Below are 18,268 nucleotides of genomic sequence, written 5' to 3'. Positions count from 1 at the left end.
CAACTTGGCTTTTAGAAACAGTTTCAGCAGACTTTAGTGTTTCCTAAGAGCACTTGTTTTAAACTCAACAGAAGGCAAGAAAAGAAAGAACAGTGCTAATTTTCAAATTAGAAAGAGATTTAAGGTGTTAAGAATTTTGAGTAAGAGACTGCACTATCCATTAGATTTTTCTTAAGATCACAATTGTATCGACACTTTTGCAGAATTCATGGTTTACATCAGACAAGTCTAAGAAAAACTGAATTACATTGTCAGCTTAAAAGCAGGCAGAGTAAAAGTCTTTTTATAATATATAGCTTTAACCAGCAGGTACTTGAAGACCAAGCATGTTTTTGTTTATAATAACTATTCTTCAAACATTCTGCCAAAAAAAAAAAAAAAAAAAAAGAAAAAGAAAAAGAAAATGAAAAGAAAAAAAAAAACCAAAAAGGCACAATAGAGCCTTCTGCTGTATGTATTTCTAAAGCTGATTCCACATCTCCTTAAAGGTCATAACTTATTTTTCACAAGTGAATGAAAAAGATCAATTCTGAAGGCCAAAAAAAAGAACAGATTAAGACTACAAATTAGGTTCCTTTTCATGATCTTCTATGCAGTTGTATATTAGGTGGGGTATGTTACTGTACTTCTACTCTAAAAGCTAAGCAGGCACTAATAAGATACTATTTTATTCCAGGCACACGAATATGTAAAGCCATCAATAAATTTAATTTAATGACAAAATAACAATGTTTAGAGAAAGTGAGAATATGTAATAGCATTACCTGTTCCTCCAATGCCTAGAATGGCAACTATCATCTTAGATGTGTAAAATTTTGTTCTGATATTTCTTAATAATGTGTGAGCTGTGAGTTATTTTCTACTGATGATTTCTATGACATTTTTTCAGAAGCAAATTTATCTTGACACATTGAAAACTCTACCTCTGTTCTCATTTTAGTGCGGACAGGTCTTGTCATCAGCATAGTGTGATTATTAGCACTTTCCAACAAAAGATAATATCCTTCTTTTCATCAAAGCTGAGGTCAATATGAATTCACTTGATGCCTGAAAAATTTAATTTGCATCTAAGAGGTCTCTTACGACAATGTTCTTGTGGCTATTTGCAACAGTCTTAGTAATATGTAGAAAGTTGTCATTAACTGAGCAACTTTTTCCTCCCCAGCTCTTGGAGTGCATGGGATCAGACTTAAGATTAAAGAGAAAGCCCAACTGCCAACAAAAGCTGTAAAGAAGACCTTGCACCTGCTGTCATTACAACACAGAAAAAGCTCCTGGGACTGAGTGAATAAAAAGCAGAGTGGAAAAAGGAGGCTCCTTCAACAGCTTATAGCTGAAGTAATGTTCCACAAAATCCTGCTAGCAATGGCTTCATGAGAAAACTTAGAGAAAGCCTTAAAATATTTTTGACAACCAAAACTACACATATAAAAATATAACACTTCTGGGAAGTGATCAAGTGAACAAAACCCTTCATGTTGAATGGTGACAATATAAAGTAGTAAATGTACTAAGTTCTATAATTTTAGATTGTCTTACTAGATACTGTTTATGAAAGACAAATGGAGGAGACAACCAGAAGATAAAGGCAACCTTACTTTAATTCCAGTGCTAGCTTAGTCAGAAGAGAAGACAATCTCTATTCAAAAGCTCAAAAAAAAAAAAAAAAAAAAAAAAAAAAAAAAAAAAAAAAAGATTAGAAGAGACAAAGCAATGTAATGATAATTTTTTTTCTTTAGTCTTACAAAGTTCCTTGACCTACGTTTGAAAGAGATGATTCTCTGAACATTCTTTTATCACTTGACACAATGTGTAAAATTGCAATAAATGGTTTTTATCGCAAGATATTGAAAAGTGAAAAAAATGTACCAACACGTAGCACTCTTCAAAGTTTCTTGAGTTTCTTTTCCCTTATGTGTTTCCCTTACGTGTGTGGCAGTCAGACAAAGTCTCTGGCACTGAAAAAGGGAAACGACACTCTTATTTTAAAAAACAGGAGAAAGTCACAGGGAACTACAATCTCGTATCTATGCCTGGGAAGATCATGGAAAGAACCTCTTAGAAGCCAATGAACACCAATCAACTGATAAATCTACCCTGATTACCAACAGGCATTTCACATTGTATGACATGGCACCTTCATCTCTAAATTGAAAAGAGATGAATTTGAAGGGTGAGCTATATGATGAATAAGGAATTGTATGAATGACTGCAGCCAGAGTTGTTTTAGTCAATGGCTCTACGTCCAGGTGGAAGCCATTAGTAGTAGTGTCCCTCAGGGAACTGTTTTGGGATCCATGATCTTTATCAATGACACAGACAGTATGATTGATTGCACCCTCAGCAAGTTTTCTGATGACACCGAGCTGTGTGGTGAAGTTGATATGACGGAAGGAAGGGATGACTTCCAAAGAGACCTGAACAATCTTGACAAGTGGGCACACAAGAACTGAACGAGGTTCAACAAGGCCAAGTGGAAGGTGCTGGGCAGGCAATCACAGATATATATCTATAGACTGGGAGAAGAACTTGACAGCAGTCCTGTGGAAAAGGACATGGGGGTTGTGGTGGATGAAAAGCCCTGTCTGAGCAACCAGCTTGCATCAGAAGAGGAACGGCCAGCAGGGAGAGGGAGGCGACTGCTCCCCTCTGAGAAGCTCTGCCCTTGTGAGGACCCTTCTGGAGTACTGAGTTCAGGTCTCGGGCCCTCAGCACAAGAAAGACATGGAGCTGTGGGAGCACGTTCAGAGGAGGACTATGAAGATGATCAAAGGGCTGGAACACCTCTCCAGTGATGAAAGGCTAAGGGAGCTGGGCTTGTTTGGTCTGGAGAATAGAAGGTTCTGGGAAGGTCTCATTGCAGACTTTCAGTACTTAACAAGACCTTATAAAAAGATGAAGTGAGGCAATTTACATGGGAAAATAGTGATAGGATAAAGAGGAACAGGGAGATTTAGATTAGATACTGGGAGTAAATCCTTTACTCAAAGAGTGGTGAGGCACTGGAGGCCTGGGAAAGCTGAGGATGTCCCATTCCTGGAAGCGTTCAAGGCCAGGCTGGATGGGGCCCTGGGCAGTCTCATCTAGTAGGTGCCAACGCTGCCCATGGCAGTAGGGTTGGAACTACATAATCTCAAAAGTGCTTTCCAACCTAAGCTATTCTATGATCCTAAATAATTGCTTACACTTCTTTAAAATATTTCTTCTAGGCATAACAAGAGCAAGAAGTCTGCCAGAGAGTCTACAGTTTCAAATGATGGCAAGGGTCTAGAAGGAGCCCTCAGACAAAGCAAGGCTATTGCAGAGGCACTAAAAGAATTCTTTCCAGTGATGCTTACTCATAGCAGAAAATCTTTTTTCTCACCATCAGTCTGAACTAAGAGTTTATGGAACAAATCAGAAAAATGAGCAGTAGGAAGTTGCCTGGACCAGAACTGAACCTTTCAAGGGATGTTATCAGTGGAGTTCTGCAAGGATCTGTGCTGAAACCTGTGTTATTTTACGGTAACCAAATGATCTGGCAAGTGGATAAGAATTAGGGTGACAGTCATCTGGCATAGCATGGAATTCCAAAAGTACCTTATGAAATCAAGCACGGCAGAGGACTTGGCATTATGACAGTTAACATCATGAAACCATTTTTGGTGTCAGCCAAAAAACAAACCAACATTGAGAATTATGAGAAAAGCATAGGGAGTTAGCAGAAAATATCCACCCAGTGTAATCAGTGCACGGTTCTCTCGTAATTCTTAAGTCTTAAACAGAAAAGAGACAACAGAGAAGTATTTTTTGTTGCTCTTGACCTGTTGCAGTTACCACAGAGACTGAAATGAGATCTGTAAGAGTCAAGAACAAAACAAGAGTTCTTCATGCAAAACAAAGCTGAGCTGAGGAACTTGCTGCCAAAGGTGCTGAGGATGCAAAGGGGTTACACAGGTTCAGGGGTGCAATGGACAAGTACCTGAACAGAAACTCTTACCAGGCTACTGAGCAGGTATATTCTGAGCAGTAAAGAACTGAAGACTGAAAGAGCACTAAGAGGAAATACTGCATACGCTTGCCCCTCTCTTACTGCAACCAGGTTAATGTTTTAGGTTGGTGACTGACTGGCTTAGAAGAACCCTGACTCAGTATGACTGTTCTATTCAAACACATGTGCTGAATATTTCAAAATCAAGACAGAGAGAAACCACTTATCTTCAGTTATAGACAGATTTATAGAGCACTGCTTTCACCTTCACTTCTCATATGTGAACTTCCAATAAACCAGCCTTCTTTCTGAATAGAAAAAGGTATAATGAGGGAATATGCTTGAATTTTGAATGTTTCAATTCCGTCTGTAACTCAGCAGGTGGAAAGAAGTCACTTTACACTTCATGCGTTACCCAACAGCATCCATTTCAGACAAGAGGAACTGAATAGAAGTCACAGCATGAAAAGTAGACAAAAGTGAAGGTGATGGGGAAGAAAACAATAGCTCCTGCCTGGACTGTTTAGGCTGAAATTCCGGTCTTTGGGAATACCCTACAGTTCCTTGTTCTGCCCATTTCACTTTCACCAGAGATACACAAGTTCAGTGTATGTATTGCTGCAATGGGCAAAGTTCATTTGTAAACTAATGACTTTGATGGTGACCATTACAGTGGAATATTTCAGAAGAAAAATGTTGCAAAGAGGAACCAAAGGAGATGCTATTGTAAAGTTACAAAGCATTTCTGCAGAGACACTAGAGGAAAAGGAATCCATTGATTCAGTAACAAGGACATGTTCTTATTTAAACACTCAGCAAGGCCACTCTTTTAGAAAATGATTTTTCTGTTTGGATATTAAAGAAGAGAATGTCTTAAGAATGTCAATGCACAAAAGCAGAAATGCCATTTCTTAGTAAGCAGTTTGTCAGCTTGGTCATAATGCCCTTCCTAGCAAGAAAAAGAAGGCATTAAGGAGGCTTGAATTTCTCAGTCAGGGTCTCAGCATTTTGTGGTCAGCCCTGCACTAACAATTCTGTTCCTAAACCAGCAACAGTGGCAAAGAGACACACTAACAAACAGCAAGCTTGACAACTTTGTCAAAACTTGTGAACTGTATCTTTGTTGCAGATAGGAAAAGAAACAGTCCCTACTGTACCCTGCTCTGAGTGTTGAGGCTAGGCCTGCTGCACGCAGCCTACAACCAGAGCTCAGCTCAGGGCTCTGCTGTTTTCGGCGCAGCCCCTGAAGCTCCACAACAATTCCCTTTAATGTACTTATTCAAGATGTTTTCAAATAAAAGCATGGCTATTGTGTTACAGCCTACAGCATGAAAGGCTAATTTATATTTCAAGCCCAAAGGTGTGACAAAAGAGCATGGGTAGTACCTGCAGGTCCCCAGTCTGCCAGGACTTTGGAGATATATGAAGGGTAGAAAGAACCCAAGCTGATTCAGCCTTGTTGGCAGCGACTACTAGAAGCTGTATTTAGCACATAGCTGGAATATTACAGAGTGCCTGTGACAAATGGACATCTGGGGTACATCCCATGAGACTGCTTCCTCATCATTTTAATTTAAGGAATTGAATGCAGCCATTGGTGTGCTCAGCTATGTCCTGGTGTAGCCCCAGGATATTTTGCAGGTCTGCTGTGACTTGTGCCTGAGTTTCTCAGACTCATGAGACTACCACATATCAGAAAGGTGACTGACACCTGTCTGATTATTTGCCCGACGTCAACAGATTGTCCCTTACTATAAAATTCACGCCTGAAGGAAACTGGTGATTTGAACTGCAGATACAGCTTCATGTCTGTGTGCTCCTCCATCATGATCATCTTCATGATCACCTTTGATGATCTTTCTCAGGCTTGTGGAAGGTCTAAGATCCCTCTATGAAGCAAAATGGGAAGAATAAATTGAATACATCACGTCCAGAGTACAAAGCTCTTTGTTATGTTGTCCTTCTAATTCTCAGCCTGACTTAGAAAACTAAGATGTATAACGCCATGGATCAGCCTAGAACTTTGGCCTGTCATGCATTGTCTGTGAAATTCTTTTTCCCTTTTACTATTTCTTAGTGCTGCAGCAGATGAATGAGTGGATGTATTATGTGTATATATGTGTCTGTCATCCTCAGTGAGTGTGTCTGCTTCTGTCCTTGACTTACTTTTCTTCTTTCTTCATATTTCTTTTTTCCTCCTTTTTACAATATCTCAGTTCTAGTTAGACCCTCTCTGTTCAACACTTCTTTTATTCCTAAAACACTCATAATGCTATTCAGAGTATATCTGTACAGAAGGAATAGACAGAATACAAACAGAGTGCTTACCACTGTGTAAATGATGTGCTCTCTGAGATATTTTCATGCACTGCACGCACTGTTGTCCTTCACTTAAATTATGAAATAAAAAGAAATATATCTACCTTCCTTTTGAATTCTTGAAATAAGTTTGAGCAATTATCACAGTACGTTTGTCTCATTAGGCTGGAATCAGTAATAAAAGGGCTAGGAACAACAAAGACAGACTCAATAGGAAATGCAAATATATCAGGTTCTTCAGGAACTGACAATAGAAGAAAGCTTTTATGGAGAACATGTTACCAAATAAAAGCCAGAAATTCTCCTTACTTACCAATATAATTGTCAGGATTCTTGAGAATATTTTACACATATTCAAAAGTATCTTAATTTTGGATATTATAATCAGTGATCACACAGTGTTAAGCTCTCTCTGCCAAATCACTCAGACCACAAACACTCAGCTCCTGTTCTCACAGGTGGAAGGCACTGTCTAGGCCAATGAGACTTCACTGGCTCAAGGATGAGAAAAGCAGCCACTATGACTGACTGGTTACAAGACAAGATAAGCAAACAAGTTGGGAATAAAACTTTTTCCTTATCTCTACCAGGATTCAGTTTTAGGCATTTACTCAGAGCATCACAGAAACCTCATTTTATGATTGCAAACAGGTTTTTCCCCTGTGGCAGGACTGGATCAGTTGAGAGGGGAAGAACAATTGTTTTTCAAATTTTTGAACTTGAAATCACATTTCTTACAGCACTCTAAAGACCTAGTGTACACAGCAGGCCGCAAATGCATGTCATCCTGTAATCTGATATATTGCCTGTTCAATCCTCCACTTTCGTACAAGGAAAACATGGATAAACTGGATCAAGTGCAGCGGAGGGCCACCACATCAGTAAGGGGCAGGGGCACTTGCTCTGTGTAAGAGCCTGGGCAAGTTGGGCTTATTCAGCCTGGAAAGTAAGTGGCATTCAAGGGGGCTGAGTGGCTTCTGCAGCAGCTACTGAGAGGCTGTCACAAAGACAGAGCCAGATTTTCTTCCAGTGGTGCAAGATGGGAGGATGAGAGACAATGAATATAACTAAATTGAAATAAGACAAGTTCAGACTGGGTAAAGCTCTGACTGGTTTATGCCCTGAGCAACCTGGTCTGACCTCGCAAACCTGCTTTGACAGGAGGTTGGGCTGGACACCTCCTGAGGTCCATTCCACCAAGTTATTCTAAGATTCTATCTCCTTATCACTGCTCAAGATCAGGGCTGGCTGCTTTACAACATGGAATAAGGCACAGATGGGGCACAGACTCTTTTTAATGAATGTGTGCTTCTAACACTTAACACAGAAAATCAACAACTCTATTTTTAACAAGTTTTTTGGGAAGAAAGAAAGACATAATCATATGAGCACCACTGTGACCACTGAAACAGTCCTTTCCTTCAGTGGAAAGAATTACAGAATTATCCTAGCTCCCTGTGCATGGGGTCACACCACCATCCCAACTATGCATTTTTTTCTCCTTGTGGTAGCACAGCCAGAACTGAGTATTGTTTGGTTAGTTGCCAAGCTACAGACTGTAGAAAAGCTGTCAAAGCTTCCTCTAAACTTCAATATTGTTCAAAATGTTCACTGGAAACACCATTCACTAACACAATACAAACACAGAATGCAGGATGATATCCCCTTCTCCCTCGAATCTGTCTGTACAATGCCTAAGAAAGCACACTGCATTAAGAAAGTATAAATTGAAAGATTTTTTTAAAAATACAATCCACACAGAAACTCCAAGACCTCTGACAAAACTTTCATGAACCAATTTCTGATGCACGCAACATCTCTATCAGGTGAAGAAGTCTAGAAACAATTTGCTTCATTCTAAGGTAACTAATTTAAAAGTACAGCATTAAATTACCTGTTTCCATGGACATGAGAAGCACAAAATGCAAAACTGTAGTGGAGTAAGGTTGGGTCAATGACAGAACCGTTTTCTGAATGTTCAATCAACTCATTAAGATAGCAAAGATGGCGGTGACAACCTCTCACTCCATAGCGAGCACAGTATTCATCTAATACGAAGACTTGGCCTGGGCTAAACCAACCCTGAAAGAAAAAGGCAAACAGAAAAACCACACATATTGAGATTTCTTTTCCCATTCACAGCTGTTATATCAAACAAAGAAAAGAAACACGTGTTTTTGTGTGCATTACATAGAATTTTTATAGTAGAATGTTGAATGACTAATGTTTATAGCATTGGAAGCTGGATCCAACAATAAACCTGTTGCTGAAAGAACTATATATCAGGAAACCATTTGCTGCTCTGAGTTACTACCACCATGAAATGCGTGGCTAACAAAACCAAGGTAATACATCCAGAGTCTGGTACGGATTTGATTATATCCAAACTTTTCTACCCGATACAAAATTAATTGGCCCTATAAAATAATCAGTTTTATTAAAGTAATTGTAAGCTGTGTGAGAACATTTGGATAATGATGAGATACACTAATATCATTGATTAAATTGCAGTTTCTGGATAATCGGTTCCCTATGGCTGTAACTTTAATCTCAGTGATGAAATGCAATTTGACCAATTGATGCCAGTTTGTCCATTGCCTTTAAAGAGCTTCAGCTATTTCTAGAGAGAACATGTAGCTTAATTACAGCACCCAAAGCAGTATTCAGTATTTTAAACGAGCCTACCCGTGTAGCAATGCCTTATGTAATTTACGTGTGTGTCTGATGGAAAAAAATGGCACTCTGCTGAAAGGAGAAAGAAAGGGGATTACAGCTTAATTTCTGTAGTAATAGTTCCTATCCCCACATACAGCAGACAGTGGCAACTGTGATTGATATTCTGCCTTTGTGGTTGATGTCTCACCAAATTTTTATGCAAAACATGACAGAATGCTACACAGACGGCAACTTCTGACAATTCAAAAGCAAAATTCAAAATTTATTGTGTTCTCACAGCAGAAAATTCTGTCAGGAATGCAAATTTTTCAAGAACTTGTTAACTTCAGATTCTGTAGGAAAGCTGTTTAAATGTGTTCATTTCCATAGTAATATGGACCTTCCATGCCCTTGCCCAGCCCCATACCATGTGTAGCAGTCACAAACACACAATTATGTGTTCCAGTGTATTAGATAACAGTGTGCTTTTTATTTATTGTATAATTCAAAAAAACCCCAAGCTCCCTGATATGTTCTGAGAAGAACATAAAATTAAAGAAGTTTAGGCCAGCTCACAGTTTAATATAGGGCTTCATACTCATTTTAAACATTTTTCTCTTTTTTTTTTAGAAGTTGCATGTGTGATTGCTCCGTATTTTACTGCAATAAAAGCACACACCATTTCTAAAAATGAGAAGAAATGAGCTGTTCGGGTAAAAATCACCTCACTTCTACGTTCAAACGCTCTGCCGCTACCTTAACAGCATCAACTTTATCATTTAAAAAGATATAGTTAAATGTGCAATTTAACAAAAAATGATCACCCATTCTACTCATTAAAAGAGGAATTTAAAAATGAACAATAAGAAATGCATCTGCTTTATGGTTGCTATAGCACTGCGTATTTCACATAACCTCTTCTAAAAGTTCCTGATTTCAAGGTTATATTAAGTGTCTTACTATATTATTATTATAAAAAAAGATTTTGACCCCAATGCACTGTTAGAAAGCTAACCATTTTCTCTTTGAGTGCCAATTACTTTGTACAGATGTACCTTCAGGCCTCTTCTTTGATTCAGTGTGCAACCCACAGACAGAAAATGAGTCCTTTAACTTTTTCTATACATACTTATCTGCCAGTATTTTAAAAAGGAAACAACTGTCATCAAATATACTTTTTTTCCTTTTTTTTTTTTTTAACTTCTTTTTTTCTTTTTACACTTGAAAACAAACCTGGAAAATCCACCATTATCTTTATAATTCATGACTGGTCAGAAAAATATTTAAAAAAAAAGAGATAAAGTTATTTTTTATTTCTGTTGGGATGGTAAAGTGAAAAAGCAAAAAAATAAGTACATGATGAGACGTTTTAGGTCCTCAGTAAGAGATCAGGATATCTGACTGCATCTGGTGAAAAATAAAGCCCCTAGAAGTTACAAGGCCTGTTCCAAACGAATTTGACAAACGTGTGTAACATGACAGACTCCCACGAAATTGCTGCTGCTTTTCCCTGTTGAACATGAAACCAGGAACAGCTCTGTCCTCAGCTCCCCACCCCACTAAGTAGAGAACAGAAAGTGCTTCAAAGTGAAGGGAAACTGCAGCTATAAATACAGAAATGTCCCATCTGTATCTTCTCTCTTACAGGTGACTTTGAACATGAAATAATGTTCACTTTGGTACGGAGATCCCTCTTTACTTGTTTTTGTTCAATAATTACGTTTTACACAATATTTTGTTCAATAATTATAATTTGTTATGTGTGACTGAGGTAACACACACTTGTCCATACATCTGTACTGATTGCCAATGGTTCTGCTTCCTTTCTTCTGTTTTTGTTTTTGTTTTTCATACCCTAGCACAATGAAGAATCGAAATGAAAACGTTTGACATGAGGTAACTGCATTTGTACCTTAAAATGCCTGTACAGGCGTCACTAAATCCTACTGCAGGGGCTTTGACCATCATTAAAACCTTCTTTTTTTATTCAGACCTCCATAGAAGACATGATAAATTTCAGCTGATAAAATCCGAGACAGTTTGGGTCTCTGCTTTCTATTGAGTGGCACAGCAGCAGTTTGCAAGTGTATAATTTTCAAATCTGAAAGCAATCGATTGGACCCTTTATTCCAACTACAACCACAGGTATTGAATGAATGACGAAGAAAGGACTACTTTATAACAACTATTTCTCACTTCTTTATAGCTATCTTCTAGTCTATACTCACCAAACAAGAATAGGAGTCATTCAATCTGTGATCCAAGGTCTGCCTCTGAAGCAGTTGAAAGAGGAAAGCATGGTCAAATTTGCAGGGATTAGCAGAAATAAACTCTTCCATGCCATGTTTCTGACCACGGTCTGTGTCTGTTCGTACAAAGGAGAGAATGTGCAGAGGAATACACATTATTGAGCATGCAGATCTACAAATGCAAATGTAACATGGTATGTAATTCTCAGTATATAATCTTGAAAAAACTTCAAAGAAAGAAGTTACATAGGCAGCTGTTTGTAAGTTACCTCTTACAGAATGTCTTCAGATCCGACAAATAGTATTACTTTTCTACTACAATAAAAACCTGTACATTAAAACAACTTGGCAAAAAATGGTTCTTTAGTGGAATTCTTCAAATGCTACGATTTGCAAAACAATTTTATGAGCATAAAGAAATGTGTTCTGTAATCTCTTTCTAATTCAAGCAAAATTGCCAAATAACCTTCCCTCCATTAAAAAAAAAAAAAAAAAAAAAAAAAAAAGATTGAAGTTTATGCATTTATTTCTAGAGATAAGAAAGAACAAATTTACTGTAGATCAGAGTAGCACTCACAGAAACATTCAACATGGCTTGAAGCCTACTTCTCAAATGGCAAACTGGAGCAGAAATGAACACACTGACTTGAGCTAGGTCATTTCCAGCCTTCTTTTTGTACTCGGCTTTTAATGAGACAAACCTTAATGTAGTAATGGCAAAGAGCTCCTTCAACCTTCAAGCAAAGAGTAATGAAAAAGGGAGCAGCATTTTTGTGTAAATACATTGAGAAAACATACCATCCCAAATGGCACTTCAATCAAAGGCCCAAATTTATTGTTCTTCACAGATTGCATCTTTCAACGCCTTTAAACCCCGCGGGTTTATCAAAAGAGAAGCTCTAGTGATTGCTTTCATTAAAGCTATGTTTTGTCATAGTCCTCAATGTGAATTATCTATCAAGTATGGACAGAAAAAGCCTTACAGTGCCCAAAAGGACTAGTTATGTATTAGCACATTAGCCGTCTTGGTTTCTATAGACTGTATTGGGGTGAACAGTCTTATCAACTTAAAAATTGACTTCCCCTTTCAATTGTCTATGTTCTTTGTTCCTTTAAATTCAAACCTAGATCTTTTTATACTCGTTACTAGAAAAGTACAGATCTAAGTGTATCCTAAATGCAATTTTGAAAACCTGCATAGTACAAACCTCAAATTTCTAAAGAAAAGGAGACAAAAGTTTATTGATTAAACCCAATTATAGAGCCAGGTTCATAATAAAACTCAATATTGATCTGTGGGCATGATGCTAACATAATCAGTCACATTTAGAAATTTAGCCCCAGATTATATTGATCCATGTCAAGTCCAACTTTCAGCTGTATTTGTGGATGGGAGAATTATTTAATTCAAGCTGAAGGATCTGCAGCATCACATCTTAGAAAGATGCAGAAACTAATTCATATCACTTGGCTTTGCATTGTCAAAGCAAGAGTCACATCCATGTGACAGATTTCTCCAAGGTGGATGTTGCAAATAAACAATATGACAATATGTTGATGGTGTAAGGTATGAAGCTATCATCCCAGAGAAATAGCAGCATGTATTTTTAATGGTTAAAGGATCAGTAGCTTATGCAATTACACTGATTAACAACATTCCCATTAGCGTTAGACTACCCTATCATCAATAACAAACTTAGGTCATATTTTTGACACAGATGTAGGAAGTGCTTTTTCTTAATTAGTACAATTTAAATACATTAAAACACCTGAATTCAAAGATAAACTGGTATCAACGTAACTACATTACTGAAAGTACTTAACTACAATGTGAAAATATCTGTAGATTCCAAAACGATACACACACACCTAAAAGATTCCCAACACAAATCTGATGTGTGACTGTTTTCCATATTTCTTACAAGCTTTCCATCTTACGTGGATAATCTGATTTATTGATTCACTATTTAAAAGAAGGCAGAAAAAGGATTCATATTTACCACTAGCAGCAATCTCCTGCACAAATTAAATACAGCTAAATCTTTCTTAATTTAAATGGCTTCATTTTTTTCCTGTGCTTACTACAAATATATAAAAGATTCTCCTTTACAGGAGGAATTTTTTTTGTAAATACTGAAAAGAAATTAATTTTTTTCACTGGATGTTGAAAAAGAAACAAAGAGAACATTCTGATATTGACATCTAGATGATCTGAATCTGTAAGGCAACCTACAGCATGCCTTCTGAACACAAGACTTCCTCTTAGCTAATTTGGGCAAAAGAAACAAAATATTTATGTTTTAAAAAATGATATGCTATACGTAGTTCTACAGGAAGATCCACAACTGATTTCTATCATTAAGTGAATCAAACAGAATAAATAACAGTGTCAAACAGTAACACAATGTCTGTCACCAAATTGGGTCCATCAATAGAAAAAGTAATTTAAAACTTACCTTTATTAGTTGTAGACAAGCAAAAAATAACAGAAAAATAAATCTAATGTAATATTTACATCTTATTTTAATATTTTGATATATATACAAAAGAATACATGATCTCTTTGAAATAAAATTGACTTTTAAAATAGATTACAAGCTTAAATAATTATAAGGAATTAATAAATGTTATGGGATTGTGATTTAAAAATGACTAGAATGACTGTATTTTTCAGATTCCTATGAGCTACACATATCCTGTTCAGACTACGATAAATGGCAAAGAATGTCATGAATACTCTTTTGTGATATACAGTTAAGAAGAAAATACATTTCCATTTTCTTCTGAACATTCTCTTAAACTCGGGAAATATCAGAAAGGAGAAATGGGGAGAACTCTGGGACAGTGATACTTTTGCTTTTTAACAATTAATTCTCACCTCTTGTTGATGAATTTGATGTCCTGCTTTCCGTTTTCTCTATCTCAAACTCATAGTGTTAGGTCATACTTCCATATTACATAGTGAAATCCAGGCTATGCATTTATTTCACAGTTTGGAAGCTGTTAGCCCCCAAAAACCAACTTTTTTTTTTTTTTTTTTTTTTTTTTTTTTTTTTTTTTAAGCCATGGTAAAAACTATCGAAAGTTATTGTCTACTTTTCAGCAAACCCTTAGCTGTTCTTTTGAATAAGCATATTCAGTTTATCAGAACAACATCATGAATGGGCCTTGTGAAGCCTTTACAAGAAAATTTCACTTTTAGACTAGATACAAATGTGATAAAAAAAAATAAAATAAATCACCACATCCTCAATGAGTCAATAGAACTGAGTGAATTAGGACTGAATTAGAAGGAAGAATTCCATGTTCTTATAGCACATGCCTGGGTGGGCAGTTCCTACTGAAAAACAAATTATCAGGTACCATCTCTGCCCTCTTCCAGCCCAGTAACAAACATGGTTTTCTGTAGCATTTACTCTGTTCTAGGGTGATCTGCGGGAACTGGCCTTATAAAGTATGACCTCCTCCATTTTGTGGCTTCCAGTGAGTTCTAGCATTGTGGAACCAGGTTGAACCAATTCAGGCAGGCAGGGAAGCAGGTAGAAAAAGAAACTTGGTATTGCAGGGTAAGAACTATCACATGGGAACAGAAGAGGCTGGAACTGGTTGGATGAAGCTGCACATGCTCATTGAAAAACACAGCAGTAAGACATGCATTACATGACTCCAAATGCCACTCCATACAGAGAGTGGCAGCTGACACTGGAAGCATTTCAAATTCTGACCATTGACTGAGACTCCAAAGTATTGCATGTCTAGAAACGCAGGTCAAAGAGAAAATCCCTGCCCCCAGAACCTTATCATTTACATACCAGACAATGAACTAACAGACCAAAAGTGGAAGAATAAGAGAAAGCATACTGGCAAATAAGGCTGCAGCATGAGGCTGGAGACAGCACAATGATGAATTACTACTGTTTTCCTATAGGAGAGATTTGAGGAGGATACAAGATGATTTTTATAGTTTTTGAGCAGCACTAAGAAGAGGACGAAGGTGACTTACTGACTGCCTTTATGAGTGAGTGGTGGAGGCTGGTGTCAGCCCGATTCCAAGAAAGGAGATTGGAGTACATGGAGACAAAAAGGACAGGGACAGGAAGGAGAATGGTGGGGAACATGCAGGGAGAACGGAGGTATTCCACTCTTATAATTGCAAAGTATATGGTGGGTATAAAGATGCAAAACCTGCTGAGAAAACTGTAAAATGAAAAGATATCTTTTATTTATTTGTATTAAAATGACTGAATAAACCGAACATACACACAGAAACACCTCAAAACTGTTTTGAAGAAATTGCTTTACAAGAACATTACCAAGCACTCAAAAACTGAGCAACGACACCATAAGGTTAAGCAACGGTATTTCTTGTGTGCACGTATTGTGACACCAATTCCTTTATACTCATCACATTCTGGTTTTCGCAGAGTTCTTGATACAATCAGTCCAAAGTTTCAGAGAGATAAAAATGAAATTCATCATTTTGGGTCTCATTTGTTACCATTCCATCAAACAAAAAAGAGGTTTGTAATGGTACTTGTCATTGGTTTACTCAAATAGATTGAAAATGTCAATGTTACACTTCCATAAATAATCTCGAAGTATTTATTCATTTGAGAAATTACCTGCTCTATCTTCTTGTCTTCTTGATTACATTACACTGACTGCTCGACAAGGATGTTTTAATTGTTCACATAATCTTCCTCTGTGATGTGCCTTTGGTCAGGTGGATGCTTCCTTTGGAAACATCTTCAATTTTCCTATCTTTGGTTTGATGTTCTGTGACACCAATTTATGGCTTTATGTTTGACTGACTTCACTACTTCCTTGCTACTTAATAAATCAGATTTTTTGTTCTACACACGGGATTTAAACATTTTTATAACAACTGTTATAAATGATTTTTTCTTTCTTTTCTGATCTGTTTTGATAAGTGATATCATTCCAAAAGAGAGATGAGGAAAATTATCTACCACACATCAAATGATTATTCATCTAACTTCTTTTTCCATTTTCTCTCTTTTCTTCCCTGTAGAAATTTTCACTCTGAATTCATGGTGGTGTAGGATGAGAATGATGTTTGTCTTTCTGCTGACTTATTAAGATGTTAAAATCCCCTTCTGGGTCTTTATAATCCCCTTACTTGATCTTTATCACCAAGTAATTAGCATCAGTCATTACTCCATCAGCTTCTCTAACTGTATGAATACGTCATAAACATCCCCATTTTATTCTTTATCAGGATCAGAAATTTTGTCTCTGGAAACATGATTTCAGTATATCAAACTTGCAATTGTACTTGTCTCTTTCCATACCTTTCTTTGTCAGTACTTCCTAGTTACATCCACTTTTATGCAAACACCGTGACCAAGAAGAAAAGCAACTCCTTTTCTGACTATTTATTCAGCTATTTCTGACTCTTCTTTTGTGCTTTCCAGCTGATGTACATGACGTAGAAACATTAGGAGGTGAACACAGTCATCTCCCAGTACCCAGTTTATGGTCAGTTCATTAGAAGGTGAGTGAATGCATTTCTCAGCTGTTGCCCCATCTCTGCTTTTGCATTTCTGCTTACGTTCTACAGTGTACTTCACCTTAAACATCTCCTCTGATGTGCTGTTATTTCAATCTTCAGAATCAGCTCAGATTAAAAATTCTACATACACCTGTGCTTTTGTGAGATTAAACATGCATTTTTTAAGTGCTCTTTACAGCTCTGTCAGGTTTCTGAATAGTCACTGCTCGGTGTAACCAGCACATTTTACTGTCTTCTAATAGTGTAATAATAAAAGACTACAACACAAATAGAAGAATATGAAACCATGTCACAGAGGCCAACTATTTTGAGTCAACCTGCCAAAGACTTCAGATTTCAAACCAACTTGAGTCTAAAAAATGTTTCCTCTCTTTCACTCTGTGTATTTATGTTAAATATTGTTAGCATTTAATCTCTATTAAAAAATGCAAACAATTACATCTAGTGCCTTTCAACTCACAATGTACTGCCCGCATTTCAATTTTTAGGCAACTAATATATACAATCTATGATAAACCTGATCTAAATCTATAAAATCCTGTGAATAAATTGATGTTTTTCTATTCATCACTACACTGCCTGACTACTGAAAAATATAATATACACTAAACACCATCTCCATGGTAATATGTGGGTCAACTGTAATGAATACGAAGCTAATTGTCGCATTTTCATGGATTATAATAAAAATAATGACCTCCAAGTCAGGATTTCCCTGGCTGGTAACAATAATTTGAGTTAAAGAGCTTCTGGATAACAACAAATTGCTTGGCAAATTTCCCCAGTGAATGAGTTCTACTTAATTAAACTTCATTGAAGGAGCCTGCACTTATTTTAGCAAGTAAAATCAAAACCAAAGCTGCACAAAAAAGAAAGCAACTTACAGAGTGGGGATATATCTGCACTGACATCTCCTCCTTTAGGATTCATCTTCTGAGCTTGACTTGCAGGAACAGGCTTATACGATTGACCTGTGGCTCTGTACATTGCTTGAACCCAGAGTATTCTATCTTGTTCATCGTCACTGGCAAATATTACAGTATCTCCTTCTTTAACAGCATTGAAAAACATTCGACCACCCTGAAGACCTGAAGCACGAAAGAGAGAAGGTAATCTTAGTGAGTTACTTCTAAATCACCATCAAGGTTTATAGCATGAGTTCACTGATTTTACTCTGTATGTTTGTGTAGGGGGTGGCTGTTAGATCATTTATAGGTATGTATAACCAAGAAATAAGATAAAGTCTAGAACTCTAGGGATTAAATGGTAATATACATATAAGGAGAATTAACTATTGATATAAAAAAAGAAAATATTTTCACTATTCCATTTCTAACTCAATTCTAATTTATTTCTTTGTGTCATATACTATCTTGTATTTCCCCAACATATTCTCCTTCAGGGCATCAGTTTCATAGATGCAAGTCTACTTTATTTCTTCCTTAACAGAAGCAACTCCATACCTTTTCTCAACCCTTCTGTTCCTTCTTTGGTACCTTTATTCATGCAAATACTTTATTCTGTGAGTACATAACCAGCACA

General features: G+C 36.9%; 1 protein-coding gene across 3 annotated transcripts in view; it reads right to left on the bottom strand.

The window, feature by feature from the left end:
- CADPS2 (calcium dependent secretion activator 2) overlaps positions 1-18,268 on the bottom strand; it is a 283,917-nt gene that overhangs the window by 84,075 nt on the left and 181,574 nt on the right. For all 3 annotated transcript variants that reach the window (XM_072335394.1, XM_072335402.1, XM_072335413.1), the window contains exons 11-13: positions 17,611-17,814; positions 11,173-11,309; positions 8,184-8,371 (exon numbers count right to left, since the gene is read on the bottom strand). In XM_072335394.1, coding sequence (XP_072191495.1) covers positions 8,184-8,371; positions 11,173-11,309; positions 17,611-17,814 — 529 coding nt within the window. The remainder of the gene's footprint in view (positions 1-8,183; positions 8,372-11,172; positions 11,310-17,610; positions 17,815-18,268) is intronic.

This window comes from Excalfactoria chinensis, chromosome 1 (assembly GCF_039878825.1).
Source record: "Excalfactoria chinensis isolate bCotChi1 chromosome 1, bCotChi1.hap2, whole genome shotgun sequence".
Taxonomy (NCBI): Eukaryota; Metazoa; Chordata; class Aves; order Galliformes; family Phasianidae; genus Excalfactoria; species Excalfactoria chinensis.
The sequence above is the reverse complement of the archived record's forward strand: the minus strand, read 5'-3'. Positions and strand labels throughout refer to the sequence as shown.